The sequence below is a fragment of the Oncorhynchus mykiss genome, chromosome 13 (genome assembly GCF_057628025.1).
Source record: "Oncorhynchus mykiss isolate SJ-2025 chromosome 13, ASM5762802v1, whole genome shotgun sequence".
NCBI classification, from domain to species: Eukaryota; Metazoa; Chordata; class Actinopteri; order Salmoniformes; family Salmonidae; genus Oncorhynchus; species Oncorhynchus mykiss.
The window spans coordinates 7832627-7850722 of NC_143034.1; the positions used below are offsets into that span (position 1 = coordinate 7832627).

Sequence of the window (18096 nt, forward strand, 5' to 3'; positions counted from 1 at the left end):
TTCAAACCCCCGAGCTGACAAGGTACAAATCTGTCATTCTGCCCCTGAACAGGCACTTAAACCCACTGTTCCTAGGCCGTCATTGAAAATAAGAATTTGTTCTTAAGTGAATGACTTGCCTAGTAAAATAAATAAATAAACATTCACTGGTGGTTCATGTTAACTACAGTGGAAAGTGACGTGTGGTCGAGCAGTTACAGTCCCTCGGTTCAAATCCGTCCCACAGCCCTTTGACTCACCCTCCGTCTTTCCTACACTTGACCATCTCTTCAATAAAGTCAAAAAAACATCCAAAAGGACTAGGACTGCCTCACTCCCTAAAAGGTTGAAACAATGTGCAATGGAAGAAGTATGGCTAAAGGACTTATATTTTTCCACAGCTGAAAGACCTCAAAGCTGAGAACCTGGTCACACTGCTGAAATGTAAACTATCAGAGAACAACACAGACTCCAAAGAGACCTGGAAGCTGTTCTTCACTAAATCTTCTGCAGTTCTGGATCAGGCTCTTGTACTTCTCTCCATCCAGGTACGTCTGATTCTGAAAACATTGCGGGTGTCCTTACCAATGTCGACTTAACCAATTTCTCAGCCCTAGAGTTTCCGAATAGAGCATAAAAATGTAACAATTGTGTTCAAGGCCAGGAATGGTTTAGGGTTGGCCTAGTTTGAGGTTAAAGTTCAAGTAAGTATGTAGTGTATCGGGTCAGGGTTTGCCAAACCTTGAAGTAACCAACCACATCTCTTCCTCCCCAGTCTGAGCCTGTGATTGGCCCAGCACTATCCCAGGTGCTGGATGTGATTGGAGAGATCAGGGTCAACAGACTGACTGAGGATCAGCTGAGAGACAGTGATGTCATCAGGAAGTTGTTCTCTGGGCGTCTGAGACCGTTTCTGCCGTCTGCATCCGGAGGGTTTCTGCACTGCCTCAGCACCAAGAACCTCAGCTGTGACTCTTACCAAGCTGTGTAAGTGGTTACTATTTGGGTTTATGACCTTAGTGTGTCAGGTCCTCACAAAGTTAGGTGTTAGGTCCTCATAATGTAGGTATTAGGTCCTCATAATGTAGGTATTAGGTCCTCATAATGTAGGTGTTAGGTCCTCATAATGTTATGTCCCCTAAATGTTAGGTCCTTATAACTTAAACCCATTACTCACGTATTACTTTCAGGGTGAAGGAGTTTGGAGCCCAGTTTGTTCACATGAACCTAGAGCAGCAGCAGCTGGTTCTGAAGGAGCTGGTCGTCCCCTTCCTGTCTCGACCCACATCAGGTAATCATCATCTGATTGCATGTTTGTTTTTGAATTGTTGATTGGTTAGTTTTTCAAGTGTATCACAATGTTTTTTCAATAATTTTGTATTTTTTATAGTTGGTGATGACATAAAAACATTACACAACGTAGACCTGCGAATTTGGATAGATTTAGGCCATTCGCATGTTTGTGTTTTGATGTTTATGTCTGAATGTTAATAATCCCCCTTCTCTCCAGACTCTGGCTGTGTGTCCAACTCTAACAGCAGTGTGGACTGGCTGCAGAAGAACTTGGGGCCGTTCTCAGTTCTTGTGTCCCTCGGGAACCTGTTGAATCTCAACCCAGACTTCTCTCCTGTACGTCTCGTTTTTTGCCGACTACGCCACAATGATTATACGTAGATATTTGTCCAAGTATTGATAACCTTCTTGTCTCCTCTCCTTCCAGTTGTCAGCCCTGGAGGTTCTCTCTCCAAAACAGACAGCAGAGCTGGTGGTGTTGCCTCTTCCTGGTCTTCCAGGGAAAGATGTCATCGTCAGCACAGTGTTTGACTACCTGACCGAGTCACCAAAGGAGAGGAGACTCCCTGAGTTCCTGTACCACCTCGTCAGGCTCTCTGAAGAGGTAACACTTTGTGCATTAGTAAACACAAGTTCTAACTTGTTTCTCAACTGATATTGATACTTTATCTTGTTGTTATATTGATGTTATTGTTGTTGTTGTTATATTGATGTTATTGTTGTTGTTGTTATATTGATGAAGCCCTTTGATGTCCTTTTCAGATGATGCTACCATGTGACAGCTTTAAGACCATGTAAGTGTATTCAACAGAAGTCTTAACGATGAAGAGGTCGTTTTTTTTATCTTAATGACCTTGTAAAACCACAAAGCACCACTACTACACTTTGACATGTCCGTTTGTCTGTGTCTGTCTCAGCTTTGAGCGTCTGTACCAGGCCTTACCGTCTGCACCTCCAGAGATGGAGCCAGTTATTCAGGCCATTATAGACAACCTGATGCAGACCGCTCCAGAAGGTCAGTCGTCCGTCATTAACCACGGTGACTATTTTAACACGAATAAGATTACTAAAAACAATATATCAACTGACTATTTTTCAATGCGTTTTCTAACTTTTGTTGACAGATTGCTTGCCGATGAATATGAAGGTGAGAATGTATCTCTTTTTTGTTACTATATCTTTCATTGACTACTGTAATGAAGTAATGTAACTACTGTAATTGACTACTGTAATGAGGTAATGTAACTACTGTAATTGACTACTGTAATGAAGTAATGTAACTACTGTAATTGACTACTGTAATGAAGTAATGTAACTACTGTAATTGACTACTGTAATGAAGTAATGTAACTACTGTAATTGACTGTTGCAATGAAGTAATGTAACTACTGTAATTGACTACTGTAATGAAGTAATGTAACTACTGTAATTGACTGTTGTAATGAAGTAATGTAACTACTATAATTGACTGCTGTAATGAGGTAATGTAACTACTGTAATTGACTGCTGTAATGAGGTAATGTAACTACTGTAATTGACTGTTGCAATGAAGTAATGTAACTACTGTAATTGACTACTGTAATGAAGTAATGTAACTACTGTAATTGACTGTTGCAATGAAGTAATGTAACTACTGTAATTGACTACTGTAATGAAGTAATGTAACTACTGTAATTGACTGTTGTAATGAAGTAATGTAACTACTATAATTGACTGCTGTAATGAGGTAATGTAACTACTGTAATTGACTGCTGTAATGAGGTAATGTAACTACTGTAATTGACTACTGTAATGAAGTAATGTAACTACTGTAATTGACTACTGTAATGAGGTAAGGTAACTACTGTAATTGACTACTGTAATGAGGTAATGTAACTACTGTAATTGACTACTGTAATGAAGTAATGTAACTACTGTAATTTACTACTGTACTGAGGTACTGTAACTACTGTAATTGACCACTGTCAAAAAGTAATGTAACGACTGTAATTAACTACTGTAATTGACTACTTTAATGAAGTAATGTAACTACTGTAATTGACTACTGTAATGTAGTAATGTAACTACTGTAATTGACTACTTTAATGAGGTAATGTAACTACTGTAATTGACTACTGTAATGAAGTAATGTAACTACTGTAATTGACCACTGTCAAAAAGTAATGTACCTACTGTAATTAACTACTGTAATTGACTACTATAATGAAATTGCCTATTATTATTGATACCTTTGTAATATAATATCTTCTGTCTTTTTCAGTGTCCAATAACACCAGCGAACGGTAAGTGTTTTCTCTGACAGCAACAACAGATGTGACACCTGCCGTATCGTATATATATTGCCGCATGAGAGTCTAAATCTAAACATGTATGTCTCTTTCTCTCCTGGTCACCTGCAGATACCAGAGTCTGTGAAGGAAATGCCAGGTAACAAGTTAATCACCTATATCTTAGATCTACCTGGTCTTAATCCATTTAGAAAACTCTTATGGTGATCAGTGATATGACCGTTTGTTCTGTTTGATTCTTCTACAGTGATTCGCTACAAAGTTATTTGGCGACATCAAATACAACGAACGTGCCCTGTACCTTTACCCTGGAGGAGTATGCCTGTGCATCGGTGAGATTTTTCCACTACAGCCGTGATTCTAGTGGATGAGAGACAAAGAGATACTGTAGAGATACACCAAGGTAGAGAAAACCCTCTGCATGTATTCATTCATTGACTCCATATATCATCTTTTCTTCTCTCTCGAAGCTGAAAGACTTCACTGCAGAACACCTGGTGTCTCTTCTGAGATGTAACCTGCCCGGCAACTCCTCTCACTCTAAAGAGACGTGGAAGGTTCTCCTCACCAAACTGACCTCTGTCTTAGACCAAGCTCTGGACATGTTCTCCAATATGGTGAGAATATACAGTAGATCAACGTTCCTTAAATGTGTGGGGCGCGTTCAGCAGGACGCAACGTTTTGGAAAGTTCACATAGGAATATGCTACAGTATGTAGGAATCACGGCGGTTCAATTCATCGTTTTCTATCTGCAACGTTCGAGAGCGTTTTGCAACCGAACGTGGCCCTGTTGTTCTGTTATTGAATGACCGATCTCTTCCTCCCCAGTCCAAACCTGTGCTTGGTCCAGCAGTATCCCAGGCGCTCGATGTGATTGGAGAGATCCGGGTCAACAGACTGACTGAGGATCAGCTGAGAGACAGTGATGTCATCAGGAAGTGGTTCTCTGGGCGTCTGAGACTGTTCCTGCCGTCTGCATCAGGAGTGTTTCTGCACTGCCTCAGCACCAAGAACCTGAGCTGTGACTCGTATCAACAGATGTATGTAATGGTTAAAGGGGATACTTTGGGAGACCATTTACCTATTCTCCAGAGACAGATGCATGTAATGGTTAAAGGGGATACTTTGGGAGACCATTTACCTACGTCTCCAAAGACAGATGTATGTAATGGTTAAAGGGGATACTTTGGGAGACCATTTACCTACGTCTCCAAAGACAGATGTATGTAATGGTTAAAGGGGATACTTTGGGAGACCATTTACCTACATCTCCAAAGACAGATGTATGTAATGGTTAAAGGGGATACTTTGGGAGACCATTTACCTACGTCTCCAGAGACAGATGTACTCTTGGATACCATCTTTATGTCTCTGCGCTGATCAGTTTGAAAGGAAGTTGCTGAAGACTACTGCTAAGGCAATTGCTAACTAGCATTAGCGTCAATGACCGGAAGTTTATGCAGATACCCATAGACTTCCAATCATGGCGCTAACTCTAGTTAGCATTGTCTGGCGAAACTACGTCTAACTTCTTTCATACCGGGCACAGAGACATAAAAACATGGTGTCCACAAGTTCATCTGACTCTGGGGAAGTTGATACAGGGCCTCATTGACAAAATAATGAAGAATCCCTGAATAGATTGATATTAATGCATAAATGTGTATTAATTTGACTACTACCTGCAGTCAAATGACCAAATAGCACTCTATTGGACTCATTTGGTGAGAGAAAGAAAAAATTCAGAAAATGCAGTGTTTTTTAAATGTCAAAAATGTTTTGTTAACATTTCATTTTTTTGTGATTAATATAAACTGTAATATTGGGATGAAACATCAAAATGTAAAACATTTCAACTCTATATCTGGCAGAGTACTTTTTTAAAAGTCCATAACCGTGTGTGAGGCGAATACTTCTGTTTCAAAGTTCAGACCACCAAGAAACACTCTGTGACCCTGATATAGCCCACTGCAGTAAAGGGTTAATGTGATTCATATCGAGCTGATAGTATGTTCTGTTTCCTTTCTCACAGACTGAGGGAGTTCAGCAATCAATTCGACCAAATGGACCAGATGAGACAAGAGCTGCTGGTCAAATACTTCATCCAGCCCTTCCTGACCAAAAACTCCTCAGGTATAGAAGATAGCAACTAGAGTAAAAGCAGCAAACTGTTCCTCATCTTCATTTAATCTTTGACCTTAACCAATCGGTCTCCTCCCTCCAGACTCTGGCTGTGTGTCCAACTCTAACAGCAGTGTGGCCTGGCTGCAGAAGAACCTGGGGCGGTTTTCAGTCCTGGTGTCCCTCAGCGACCTGTTGAAACTCAACACAGACTTCTCTCCTGTACGTCTCACTTTCTGCCGACTACGCCACTTTGTTTATACATGCATATATTTTACTAAGGACACAATAAATGGGTTGTAAAGTATTCTAGTTAAGTCTGTACTTCAGTAATGTTTTCACAGATCAGTTCACCCAGGTTAAAATGTCAGTTTTTTGATGTTGGAGAAGGTGTTTTGAACATTACAATCTCTCTCTTTCCACCTTTCTCCTTCCAGTTGTCAGCCCTGGAGGTTCTCTCTCCAAAGCAGACAGCAGAGCTGGTGGTGTTGCCTCTTCCTGGTCTTCCAGGGAAAGATGTCATCATCAACACAGTGTTTGACTTCCTGTCTAAGTCACCAAAGGAGAGGAGACTCCCTGAGTTCCTGTACCACCTTTCCAGGCTGTCTGTGGTGGTAATGACCCCAAAGATTATTAGTAAACACCTTGTAAAGCTGTCTTTGAGTTAAAAAAACATTGTAGTCTTGCTTCAATATGTTGATGTTAACTTCTATCCTCTCCCCAGACTCCAGTCGGCTGCACGGTCTACCAGACCATGTAAGTCAAACTTGAGACAATAGGTTGATTAGGCGATCCATGATATGCGGATCTAGTAATTGCATAAATATTCTCTATGTTCATGTGAAAATATTAAAGAGACCAATCTTTTAAATGACATTGTTTTTGTTTTCCAAAGTTTTGTGAGGCTGTACCAAGCCATGTCAGCGTTGCCTCAAGAGATGGAGCCAATCATCTGGGCCAGTGTTTATGACCTCACAGAATCTGCACCAATGGGTGAGTCAGGAGCACTGTCTTTTTCTCAAATCAGATTCCAGATATAATTTTTTATTTTATTTTTTTTACTCAATTTAATCTCTTTGTACTTTGTTTTCATGTGAATAGATTGTTCTCTGGTACCAGTTAACCAACAGGCAAGTCAGTTCATGTATCATAAAAATGTTTCCAGATTGTGAAAGAACATTGTTCTTTATGCTTCTTATATTACCCTGAACTGAACATAGGAGGAATGGACAACAGTAAGACTCTTCTCAGAGACTTTCCTTAATGATTATTTTGTCTCTCTTTTTTTCTAGTGTCCAGTGTCATCGCACAATGGTAAATTTAGTTTAGTAGACAACAACTTGATACTGAACCCATATTCTTTATCCCAGAACTGCACATTTAATCCAATATCAAATGTTCTGTATCCTTATTTTTCTCTTTATCTCTCTCAGCAACAAGAGTCTGTGCCGGAGTTGACAGGTACAGTAAGACATTATTCAGACCAGACTAGGGTTGCAACATTCTTGTAATTGTCCTAAAATTCATTTATATATATATTTTTATTCTTGGTTGGAAGATGTAAAGAATAAGGAGGAAATAATCAAGTTATCTGGAATCTTCCAAACTGTTTTTCTGAAAAGTTGGGTATTTTGGGGAACTTCCCAAAATTTTGCAAACCTAGTCCATCCAAATGATTGAAACACACGGATCCTGATTGTGAGAGTTGGTTGTGAGTTTGACACTGATACTTCTGTCTTACCCGTGTTATAGCTCGGCTCTACAACAGCTCTTGGACTCTGGGATCTCGACGGGACGTCTATGTGACTACAGCGTCAAACAATACGCCTGCTCACAGGTCTGGGTTGAACTGTCTTGAGACAATCATGTTTGTACTTATATATCACTGGCTTTGTGCTTATAGCCTTTGGCTTTCTGTAGTTACGAGTCACAGAAAAAAACACTACATTTAACTTTTGGATTAGTTATAAACATTCACCGGTGGTTCATGTTAACTACAGTGGGAAGTGACGTGTGGTCGAGCAGTTACAGTCCCTCGGTTCAAATCCGTCCCACAGCCCTTTGACTCACCCTCCGTCTTTCCTACACTTGACCATCTCTTAAATAAAGTCAAAAAAACATCCAAAAGGACTAGGACTGCCTCACTCCCTAAAAGGTTGAAACAATGTGCAATGGAAGAAGTATGGAAGAAGTATTAGTGGCTAAAGGTCTTATCTTTTTCCACAGCTGAAAGACCTCAAAGCTGAGAACCTGGTCACACTGCTGAAATGTAAACTGTCAGAGAACAACACAGACTCCAAAGAGACCTGGAAGCTGTTATTCACTAAAGCTTCTGCAGTTCTGGATCAGGCTCTTGTACTTCTCTCCAACCAGGTACGTCTGATTCTGAAAACATTGCGGGTGTCCTTGCCAATGTCGACTTAACCAATTTCTCAGCCCTAGAGTTTCCGAATAGAGCATAAAAATTTAACAATTGTGTTCAAGGCCAGGAATGGTTTAGGGTTGGCCTAGTTTGAGGTTAATGTTCAAGTATGTATGTGGTGTATCGGGTCAGGGTTTGCCAAACCTTGAAGTAACCAACCACATCTCTTCCTCCCCAGTCTGAGCCTGTGATTGGCCCAGCACTATCCCAGGTGCTGGATGTGATTGGAGAGATCAGGGTCAACAGACTGACTGAGGATCAGCTGAGAGACAGTGATGTCATCAGGAAGTTGTTCTCTAGGCGTCTGAGAGCGTTTCTGCCGTCTGCATCCGGAGGGTTTCTGCACTGCCTCAGCACCAAGAACCTCAGCTGTGACTCTTACCAAGCTGTGTAAGTGGTTACTATTTGGGTTTATGACCTTAGTGTGTCAGGTCCTCACAAAGTTAGGTGTTAGGTCCTCATAATGTAGGTATTTGGTCCTCATAATGTAGGTATTAGGTCCTCATAATGTAGGTGTTAGGTCCTCATAATGTTATGTCCCCTAAATGTTAGGTCCTTATAACTTAAACACATTACTCACGTATTACTTTTAGGGTGAAGGAGTTTGGAGCCCAGTTTGATCACATGAACCTAGAGCAGCAGCAGCTGGTTCTGAAGGAGCTGGTCGTCCCCTTCCTGTCTCGACCCACATCAGGTAATCATCAGCTGATTCGATGTTTGTTTTTGAGTTGTTGATTGGTTCGTTTTTCAAGTATATCACAATGTTTTTTCAATTATTTTTTATTTTTTATAGTTGGTGATGACATATAAAAACATTACACAACGTAGACCTGCGAATTTGGATAGGTTTAGGCCTTTCGCATGTTTGTGTTTTGATGTTTATGTCTGTATGTTAATAATCCTCCTTCTCTCCAGACTCTGGCTGTGTGTCCAACTCTAACAGCAGTGTGGACTGGTTGCAGAAGAACTTGGGGCCGTTCTCAGTTCTTGTGTCCCTCGGGAACCTGTTGAATCTCAACACAGACTTCTCTCCTGTACGTCTCGTTTTCTGCCGACTACGCCACAATGATTATTCGTAGATATTTGTCCTTATCAAGTATTGATAACCGTCTCCTCTCCTTCCAGTTGTCAGCCCTGGAGGTTCTCTCTCCAAAGCAGACAGCAGAGCTGGTGGTGTTGCCTCTTCCTGGTCTTCCAGGGAAAGATGTCATCATCAACACAGTGTTTGACTTCCTGTCTAAGTCACCAAAGGAGAGGAGACTCCCTGAGTTCCTGTACCACCTTTCCAGGCTGTCTGTGGTGGTAATGACCCCAACGATTATTAGTAAACACCTTGTAAAGCTGTCTTTGAGTTAAAAAAACATTGTAGTCTTGCTTCAATATGTTGATGTTAACTTCTATCCTCTCCCCAGACTCCAGTCAACTGCACGGTCTACCAGACCATGTAAGTCAAACTTGAGACAATAGGTTGATTAGGCGATCCATGATATGCGGATCTATTAATTGCATAAATATTCTCTATGTTCATGTGAAAATATTAAAGAGACCAATCTTTTAAATGACATTGTTTTTGTTTTCCACAGTTTTGTGAGGCTGTACCAAGCCATGTCAGCGTTGCCTCAAGAGATGGAGCCAATCATCTGGGCCAGTGTTTATGACCTCACAGAATCTTCACCAATGGGTGAGTCAGGAGCACTGTCTTTTTCTCAAATCAGATTCCAGATATTATTATTTTATTTTTATTTTTTACTCAATTTAATCTCTTTGTATTGTTTCCATGTGAATAGATTGTTCTCTGGTACCAGTTAACCAACAGGCAAGTCAGTTCATGTATCATAAAAATGTTTCCAGATTGTGAAAGAACATTGTTCTTTATGCTTCTTATATTACCCTGAACTGAACATAGGAGGAATGGACAACAGTAAGACTCTTCTCAGAGACTTTCCTTAATGATTATTTTGTCTCTCTTTTTTTCCAGTGTCCAGTGTCATCGCACAATGGTAAATGTAGTTTAGTAAACAACAACTTGATACTGTACCCCAATCTTTATCGCAGAACTGCACATTTAATCCAATATCAAATGTTCTGTATCCTTATTTTTCTTTTTATCTCTCTCAGCAACAAGAGTCTGTGCCGGAGTTGACAGGTACAGTAAGACATTATTCAGACCAGACTAGGGTTGCAACATTCTTGTAACTGTCCCAAAATTCATATATATATATATATGTTTTATTCTTGGTTGGAAGATGTAAAGAATAAGGAGGAAATAATCAAGTTATCTGGAATCTTCCAAACTGTTTTTCTGAAAAGTTGGGAATTTGGGAAACTTCACAGAATTCTGCAAACCTAGTCCATCCAAATGATTGAAACACACGGATCCTGATTGTGAGAGTTGGTTGTGAGTTTGACACTGATACTTCTGTCTTACCCGTGTTATAGCTCGGCTCTACAACAGCTCTTGGACTCTGGGATCTCGACGGGACGTCTATGTGACTACAGCATCAAACAATACGCCTGCTCACAGGTCTGGGTTGAACTGTCTTGAGACAATCATGTTTGTACTTATTTATCACTGGCTTTGTGCTTATAGCCTTTGGCTTTCTGTGTTTACGAGTCACAGAAAATAAACTCAACTTAACATTTTGATTCATTATAAACATTCACTGGTGGTTTATTTGAAGTACAATGGAAAGTGACTTGTTTGGTCCAGCGGTTACCACGGCACCCATGTGTCGTTATTGTCAGAGTCGGCATGGAGTCACATCTGACCCACTGCCCTTTGACCCCCTCCCTATCTCCCTTGTCGTTCCAAAACTGTTCTACCTCTTCATTAAAGCAAAAAAAAAACATAAGATCGGAGTGGGAGTGCACCTGCTGCACTCCTTAAAAATGAACAATGTGCAATGGAAGAAGTATTAGTGGCTAAAATACTTCTCTTTTCTTCAGTTGAAAGACCTCACAGCTGAGAACCTGGTCACACTGCTGAAATGTAAACTATCAGAGAACAACACAGACTCCAAAGAGACCTGGAAGCTGTTCTTTGCTAAAGCTTCTGCAGTTCTGGATCAGGCTCTTGTACTTCTCTCCAACCAGGTACGTCTGTTCCTGAAAATATTGTGGCTAATCCGAGAGTTTCCAAATATATTTGGAAACGTTTCGGTAAGGATGTGGTGTATAGGTTCAGAGAACGAATTGAATTGCACAATTTGTTTTCATGAACACATTCATTTTCCATTTTAAATGAATATCTGCTGCTGATGGGATGACTTCTCTAAGCTGAGTGACCGTACAGTGTGTGTGGACACCTGAGAGAGCCACAGGGCAGACTGAGCATCTACCATCCCACTATCAGATTAGGGATGGTGGCAATTTATGCTTTTTGGCCCAAACTTTTTATCTGACATCACCCACTGATTAACATTGGGGTGGCAGGTAGCCTAGTGGTTAGAGTGTAGGGGTGGCAGGTAGCCTAGTGGTTAGAGTGTAGGGGTGGCAGGTAGCCTAGTGGTTAGAGTGTAGGGGTGGCAGGTAGCCTAGTGGGCTACCTGCCAAGTCACCGAAAGGTAACCGAAAGGTTGCTGAATCAAATCCCCGAGCTGACAAGGTAAAAATCTGTCGTTCTGCCCCTGAACAAGACTTGTAACCCACTGTTCCCCGTTAAGCTGTCATTGTAAATAAGAAATTGTTCTTAATTGACTTGCCTAGTTAAATAACGGTTACATTTTTAAAAAACGTTTTAAAAAATCTAACCAAATACACTGACTTGTTTAAAGCAAAACAACCAACACTATTAACCTGAAGAATCTAAATCAAATCTGAATGATTGAAGACCCCAGTCCGGTAGGCTACACAACTCAAATAAAAACACAGTCGTCTACAATGGATTTGGTCACAATGACCCAGAAAATTACATTTGTTGTCACTCAACCAGTAAAGCCTATGATTGGTCACAAAAAAAAAGTAAAGCCTATGATTGGTCACAAAAAAAAAGTAAAGCCTATGATTGGTCACAAAAAAAAGAAGCCATTTTACAAGCATCTGAATGCTGAAAGTGTAGATGCATCTGTTAGAACAGGGATAGTTGGATCGGCTTCTGAACTGAAGGAGAGGACGCATCAATTCAGTCACAACAGATAAGAGGTATTTTCAGAATAAAACAATATGAATAAACACATGAGTGAACCAGTGATTCGTCACTTTCCAATCGGTTTTCTGACCGATGCATATATCATTTGGATCGGTTTGGGCTCCCACGGACCGATGCACTTAGTATCTTAAACATTTGAACAGGGAACCAATGCTTATTGGTGAATCGTTACATCTCTATTAGCCATAGAATAACGTATGCTAACTCCAAGGTTAACCAACGCCTTTTAATATAGAAGTAGCATACAAAGACTCCATCTTGGAAGTTCTCACCAATCACATCTCTTCCTCCGCAGTCCAAGCCTGTGATTGGCCCAGCAGTATCCCAGGCGCTGGATGTGATTGGAGAGATCCGGGTCAACAGACTGACTGAGGATCAGCTGAGAGACAGCGATGTCATCAGGAAGTGGTTCTCTGGGCGTCTGAGAGTGTTTCTGCCATCTGCATCAGGAGGGTTTCTGCACTGCCTCAGCACCAAGAACCTCAGCTGTGACTCTTACCAAGCTGTGTAAGTGGTTACTATTTCGGTTTAGGGCCTTTCTTAGTGTGTCAGGTTGTCATAAAGCAGCCCTTGGGTCCTCACAAAGTTAGATCCTTGTAACATAGGTATTAGGTCCTCAGAATGTAGGTATTAGGTCCTCATAATGTAGGTATTAGGTCCACATAATGTAGGTATTAGGTCCTCATAATGTAGGTGTTAGGTCCTCATAATGTAGGTATTAGGTCCTCATAATGTAGGTATTAGGTCCTCATAATGTAGGTGTTAGGTCCTCATAATGTAGGTATTAGGTCCTCATAATGTAGGTATTAGGTCCTCATAATGTAGGTGTTAGGTCCTCACAAAGTTAGGTGTTAGGTCCTCATAATGTAGGTGTTAGGTCCTCACAAAGTTAGGTGTTAGGTCCTCATAATGTAGGTGTTAGGTCCTCACAAAGTTAGGTGTTAGGTCCTCATAATGTAGGTATTAGGTCCTCATAATGTAGGTGTTAGGTCCTCATAATGTAGGTATTAGGTCCTCATAATGTAGATATTAGGTCCTCATAATGTAGGTGTTAGGTCCTCATAATGTAGGTATTAGGTCCTCATAATGTAGGTATTAGGTCCTCATAATGTAGGTGTTAGGTCCTCATAATGTAGGTGTTAGGTCCTCATAATGTAGGTATTAGGTCCTCATAATGTAGGTATTAGGTCCTCATAATATAGGTATTAGGTCCTCATAATGTAGGTATTAGGTCCTCATAATGTAGGTATTAGGTCCTCATAATATAGGTATTAGGTCCTAATAATGTAGGTATTAGGTCCTCATAATGATGTGTCCCCATATTGATATATCCTCCTAAGATATTCAGTGACATTCGGAAAAGCATTTCGACTTCTTCCTCATCACTCTAAAGCAAAAACAGAAATACTTTATTTACATAAGTATTCAAACCCGTTGCTATGAGATTTGAAATTGAGCTAAGTTACATCCTGTTTTCATTGATCACTCTTGAGATGTTTTCTACAACTTTCAGGGTGAAGGAGTTTGGAGCCCAGTTTGATCACATGAACCTAGAGCAGCAGCAGCTGGTTCTGAAGGAGCTGGTCGTCCCCTTCCTGTCTCGACCCACATCAGGTAATCATCAGCTGATTGGATGTTTGTTTTTTGATCAGCTGTCACAACGTTTTTTTCATGAGTTGTTTATTATCTTTTTTATTGAACTTTTATTTAACGAGTCAGTTAAGAACAAACTCTTATTTACAATGACGGCCTACCAAAAGGCAAAAGACCTCCTGCGGGGACGGGGGCCTGGGATTAAAAATAACAAATAAATACAACATAAATATAGGACAAAACACACATCACAACAAGAGAGACAACACAGTGTGTCTTGCGACGGGTATATAGAGATGACCAGTTTACAGAGGAGTATAGAGTGCGGTGATGTGTCCTGTAAGGAGCATTGGTGGCAAATCTGATGGCCGAATGGTAAAGAACATCTAGCCGCTCGAGAGCACCCTTACCTGCTGATCTATAAATGACGTCTCCGTAATCTAGCATGGGTAGGATGGTCATCTGAATCAGGGTTAGTTTGGCAGGTGGGGTGAAAGAGGAGTGATTACAATAGAGGAAACCAAGTCTAGATTTAACTTTAGCCTGCAGCTTTGATATGTGCTGAGAGAAGGACAGTGCACCGTCTAGCCATACTCCCAAGTACTTGTATGAGGTGACTACCTCAAGCTCTAAACCCTCAGAGGTAGTAATCACACCTGTGGGAAGAGAGGCATTCTTACCAAACCACATTACCTTTGTTTTGGAGGTGTTCAGAACAAGGTTGAGGGTAGAGGGCAGAGAAAGCTAGTTGGACACTAAGAAAGCTTTGTTGTAGAGCATTTAACACAAAATCTGGGGAGGGGCCAGCTGAGTCTAAGGCTGTATAATATGCATATACAGTGGGGAGAATAAGTATTTGATACACTGCCGATTTTGCAGGTTTTCCTACTTACAAAGCATGTAGAGGTCTGTAATTTTTATCATAGGTACACTTCAACTGTGAGAGACGGAATCTAAAACAAAAATCCAGAAAATCACATTGTATGATTTTTAAGTAATTAATTTGCATTTTATTGCATGCTCATCTTCCTGTTTATAGTTAGTGATATATAAAAACATTCTACAATGTAGACCTGCACATTTGGTTTCGACCAATTGAATGCTTGTGTTTTGATGTTTATATCTGTATGTTAATAACCCTCTTCCCTCCAGACTCTGGCTGTGTGTCCAACTCTAACAGCAGTGTGGACTGGCTGCAGAAGAACCTGGAGCGGTTTTCAGCCCTGGTGTCCCTCAGCGACCTGTTGAAACTCAACACAGACTTCTCTCCTGTACGTCTCGCTTTCTGCCGACTACGCCATCACAATTATGCATAGATATTTGTCCTTGTAATGTGTTAAAGAGGTGTTTTGATGCCCTATATGGATTTTTTTTTATAGAAACCTGAGTCTCTATATCAGAAACATGTATGTTTTTGACTCATCTGATAGGGAAATTGTATTTTTGGTTTATTAGGTTTGATAACCTTCTTGTCTCCTCCCTTCCAGTTGTCATCCCTGGAGGTTCTCTCTCCAAAGCAGACTGCAGAGCTGGTGGTGTTGCCACTTCCTGGTCTTTCAGGGAAAGCTGTCATCATCAACACAGTGTTTGACTACCTGACTGAGTCACCAAAGGAGAGGAGACTCCCTGAGTTCCTGCAACAACTTGTCAGCCTGACCAACCAGGTACATCTCTCTTCTGTCCCTGTCTACAAAAATACAGTCTTACAGATAATCATGGATTCAAACCAAATACTAACCTTAACCTTTTTCTGTCTTTAGGAAAATATCCCTTGTGCCTCCTACAAGATCATGTAAGTAGTACTGTACCCATAGATAGGGTGTCCACCCACTCTGCTCAGAATGGGTGAAAACGTGCTTCGGTGATAAAAAATTGCTCTTCCTTTTGTTACGAAATACATTTTACCAAGACAAATATGATTCTTTATATTCTGAATCGTCCAGTGGGGTCTTTCTCTAACGTATAATTAACATTATATCCAAAAAGTTTTGTAACCTAATACAGTGTATTTCGGAAAGGATTCACACCCCTTGACTTTTCCCACATTTTGTTTTGTTACAAAGTGGAATTTAAAATAGATTTCTTTTTTTTTCTGTCAACGATCTGCACAAAATACTCTGTAATGTCAAAGTGGATGAAAAATTTCAACATTTGTCCCCCCCAAAATTAATGAAAAATAAAACACTGATATACAGTATCTTGATTAGATAGGTATTCAACCCCTCTGAGCCAATACATGTTAGAATCACCTTTGGCAGCGATTACAGCTGTGAGTCTCTCTGGGTACGTCTCTAAGAGCTTTACACACCTGGATTGGTAGTGATTACAGCTGTGAGTCTTTCTGGGTACGTCTCTCAGAGCTTTACACACCTGGATTGGTAGTGATTACAGCTGTGAGTCTCTCTGGGTACGTCTCTAAGAGCTTTACACACCTGGATTGGTAGTGATTACAGCTGTGAGTCTCTCTGGGTACGTCTCTCAGAGCTTTACACACCTGGATTGGTAGTGATTACAGCTGTGAGTCTTTCTGGGTACGTCTCTCAGAGCTTTACACACCTGGATTGGTAGTGATTACAGCTGTGAGTCTTTCTGGGTAAGTCTCTAAGAGCTTTACACACCTGGATTGGTAGTGATTACAGCTGTGAGTCTCTCTGGGTACGTCTCTAAGAGCTTTACACACCTGGATTGGTAGTGATTACAGCTGTGAGTCTCTCTGGGTACGTCTCTCAGAGCTTTACACACCTGGATTGGTAGTGATTACAGCTGTGAGTCTCTCTGGGTACGTCTCTCAGAGCTTTACACACCTGGATTGGTAGTGATTACAACTGTGAGTCTTTCTGGGTAAGTCTCTAAGAGCTTTACACACCTGGATTGGTAGTGATTACAGCTGTGAGTCTCTCTGGGTACGTCTCTAAGAGCTTTACACACCTGGATTGGTAGTGATTACAGCTGTGAGTCTCTCTGGGTACGTCTCTCAGAGCTTTACACACCTGGATTGGTAGTGATTACAGCTGTGAGTCTCTCTGGGTACGTCTCTAAGAGCTTTACACACCTGGATTGGTAGTGATTACAGCTGTGAGTCTCTCTGGGTACGTCTCTAAGAGCTTTACACACCTGGATTGGGCAACATTTGCCCATTATTCTTAAAAAAAAAAAAATCAAGTTGTTTGTTGATCGTTGCTAGACAACCATTTTCAGGTGTTGCCTTGGATTTTCTCCAAAACACTGGAGCTCGGCCTCAAGGGAACATTTACCGTCTTCTTGGTAAGGAACTCCAGTGTAGATTTGGCTTTGTGTTTTAGGTTGTTGTCCTGCTGAAAGGTCGATTTCTATCTTACCTCAATATTGTTTTATATTGATCCACTGTAATCGCGATACAGTGAATTATAAGTTAAATAATCCGTCTGTAAACAATTTTTGGAAAAATGACTTGTCTCATGCACTAAGTAGATGTCCTAAACGACTTGCCAAAACTATAGTTTTTTAACAGGACATTTGTGGAGTGGTTGAAAAACGAGATTTAATGACTCCAACCTAAATGTATGTAAACTTCCTACTTCAACTGCACAATTTTGACCATAGTTTTTGACCATTGTTTTTGTTAAATAATTGTCTCCACAATTATTTTACCCATTGGTCAAAAGATGCGTTTTTGATTGGACTTCCTACCATAGATGTTTCTAATGACAACTGCATCTCTTCCACGTGAGGACATCCCATGACAATCCCATGAATTACCAATATTGTGTCAGAAATGGCACCCTATTCCCTACATAGTGCACTACTTTTGACCAGAATGGCACCCTATTCCCTATATAGTGCACTACTTTTGACCAGAATGGCACCCTATTCCCTATATAGTGCACTACTTTTGACCAGAATGGCACCCTATTCCCTATATAGTGCACTACTTTTGACCAGAATGGCACCCTATTCCCTATATAGTGCCCTACTTTTGACCAGAATGGCACCCTATTCCCTATATAGTGCACTACTTTTGACCAGAATGGCACCCTATTCCCTACACCCTATTCCCTACACCCAATAGGGCTCTGGTCTAAAGTAATGCAGTATGTTGTAACGGGTTTCTTCCTCCTCCTCTGAGGAAGAGGAGTAGCAGGGATCGGACCAATACACAGCGTGGTAAGTGTCCATGTCCACTTTAATAAAGACTGAACACGACTCAATACAAAAAATAACAAAGTGAATGAAAAACGAAACCCGAAACAGTCCTGAATGGTGACACAAACA

General features: G+C 40.8%; 1 protein-coding gene across 6 annotated transcripts in view; it reads left to right on the forward strand.

Annotated features, from left to right (window-relative positions):
• mslnb (mesothelin b) overlaps window positions 1–18096 on the forward strand; it is a 133706-nt gene that overhangs the window by 71652 nt on the left and 43958 nt on the right. For 5 of the 6 annotated variants that reach the window (XM_090194767.1, XM_090194770.1, XM_090194768.1 and 2 more), the window contains 39 exons: window positions 381–527; window positions 755–966; window positions 1170–1270; window positions 1490–1608; window positions 1700–1876; window positions 2035–2066; window positions 2190–2287; window positions 2397–2419; window positions 3533–3554; window positions 3672–3699; window positions 3808–3892; window positions 4031–4177; window positions 4391–4602; window positions 5595–5695; window positions 5787–5905; window positions 6121–6297; window positions 6408–6439; window positions 6579–6676; window positions 6785–6813; window positions 6976–6997; window positions 7117–7144; window positions 7436–7520; window positions 7910–8056; window positions 8284–8495; window positions 8699–8799; window positions 9021–9139; window positions 9231–9407; window positions 9518–9549; window positions 9689–9786; window positions 9893–9921; window positions 10084–10105; window positions 10224–10251; window positions 10545–10629; window positions 11052–11198; window positions 12548–12759; window positions 13766–13866; window positions 14998–15116; window positions 15333–15509; window positions 15606–15637. In XM_090194767.1, coding sequence (XP_090050893.1) covers window positions 381–527; window positions 755–966; window positions 1170–1270; window positions 1490–1608; window positions 1700–1876; window positions 2035–2066; window positions 2190–2287; window positions 2397–2419; window positions 3533–3554; window positions 3672–3699; window positions 3808–3892; window positions 4031–4177; window positions 4391–4602; window positions 5595–5695; window positions 5787–5905; window positions 6121–6297; window positions 6408–6439; window positions 6579–6676; window positions 6785–6813; window positions 6976–6997; window positions 7117–7144; window positions 7436–7520; window positions 7910–8056; window positions 8284–8495; window positions 8699–8799; window positions 9021–9139; window positions 9231–9407; window positions 9518–9549; window positions 9689–9786; window positions 9893–9921; window positions 10084–10105; window positions 10224–10251; window positions 10545–10629; window positions 11052–11198; window positions 12548–12759; window positions 13766–13866; window positions 14998–15116; window positions 15333–15509; window positions 15606–15637 — 3932 coding nt within the window. The remainder of the gene's footprint in view (window positions 1–380; window positions 528–754; window positions 967–1169; window positions 1271–1489; window positions 1609–1699; window positions 1877–2034; window positions 2067–2189; window positions 2288–2396; window positions 2420–3532; window positions 3555–3671; window positions 3700–3807; window positions 3893–4030; window positions 4178–4390; window positions 4603–5594; window positions 5696–5786; window positions 5906–6120; window positions 6298–6407; window positions 6440–6578; window positions 6677–6784; window positions 6814–6975; window positions 6998–7116; window positions 7145–7435; window positions 7521–7909; window positions 8057–8283; window positions 8496–8698; window positions 8800–9020; window positions 9140–9230; window positions 9408–9517; window positions 9550–9688; window positions 9787–9892; window positions 9922–10083; window positions 10106–10223; window positions 10252–10544; window positions 10630–11051; window positions 11199–12547; window positions 12760–13765; window positions 13867–14997; window positions 15117–15332; window positions 15510–15605; window positions 15638–18096) is intronic. The other variant, XM_090194771.1, reaches the window with a different exon arrangement.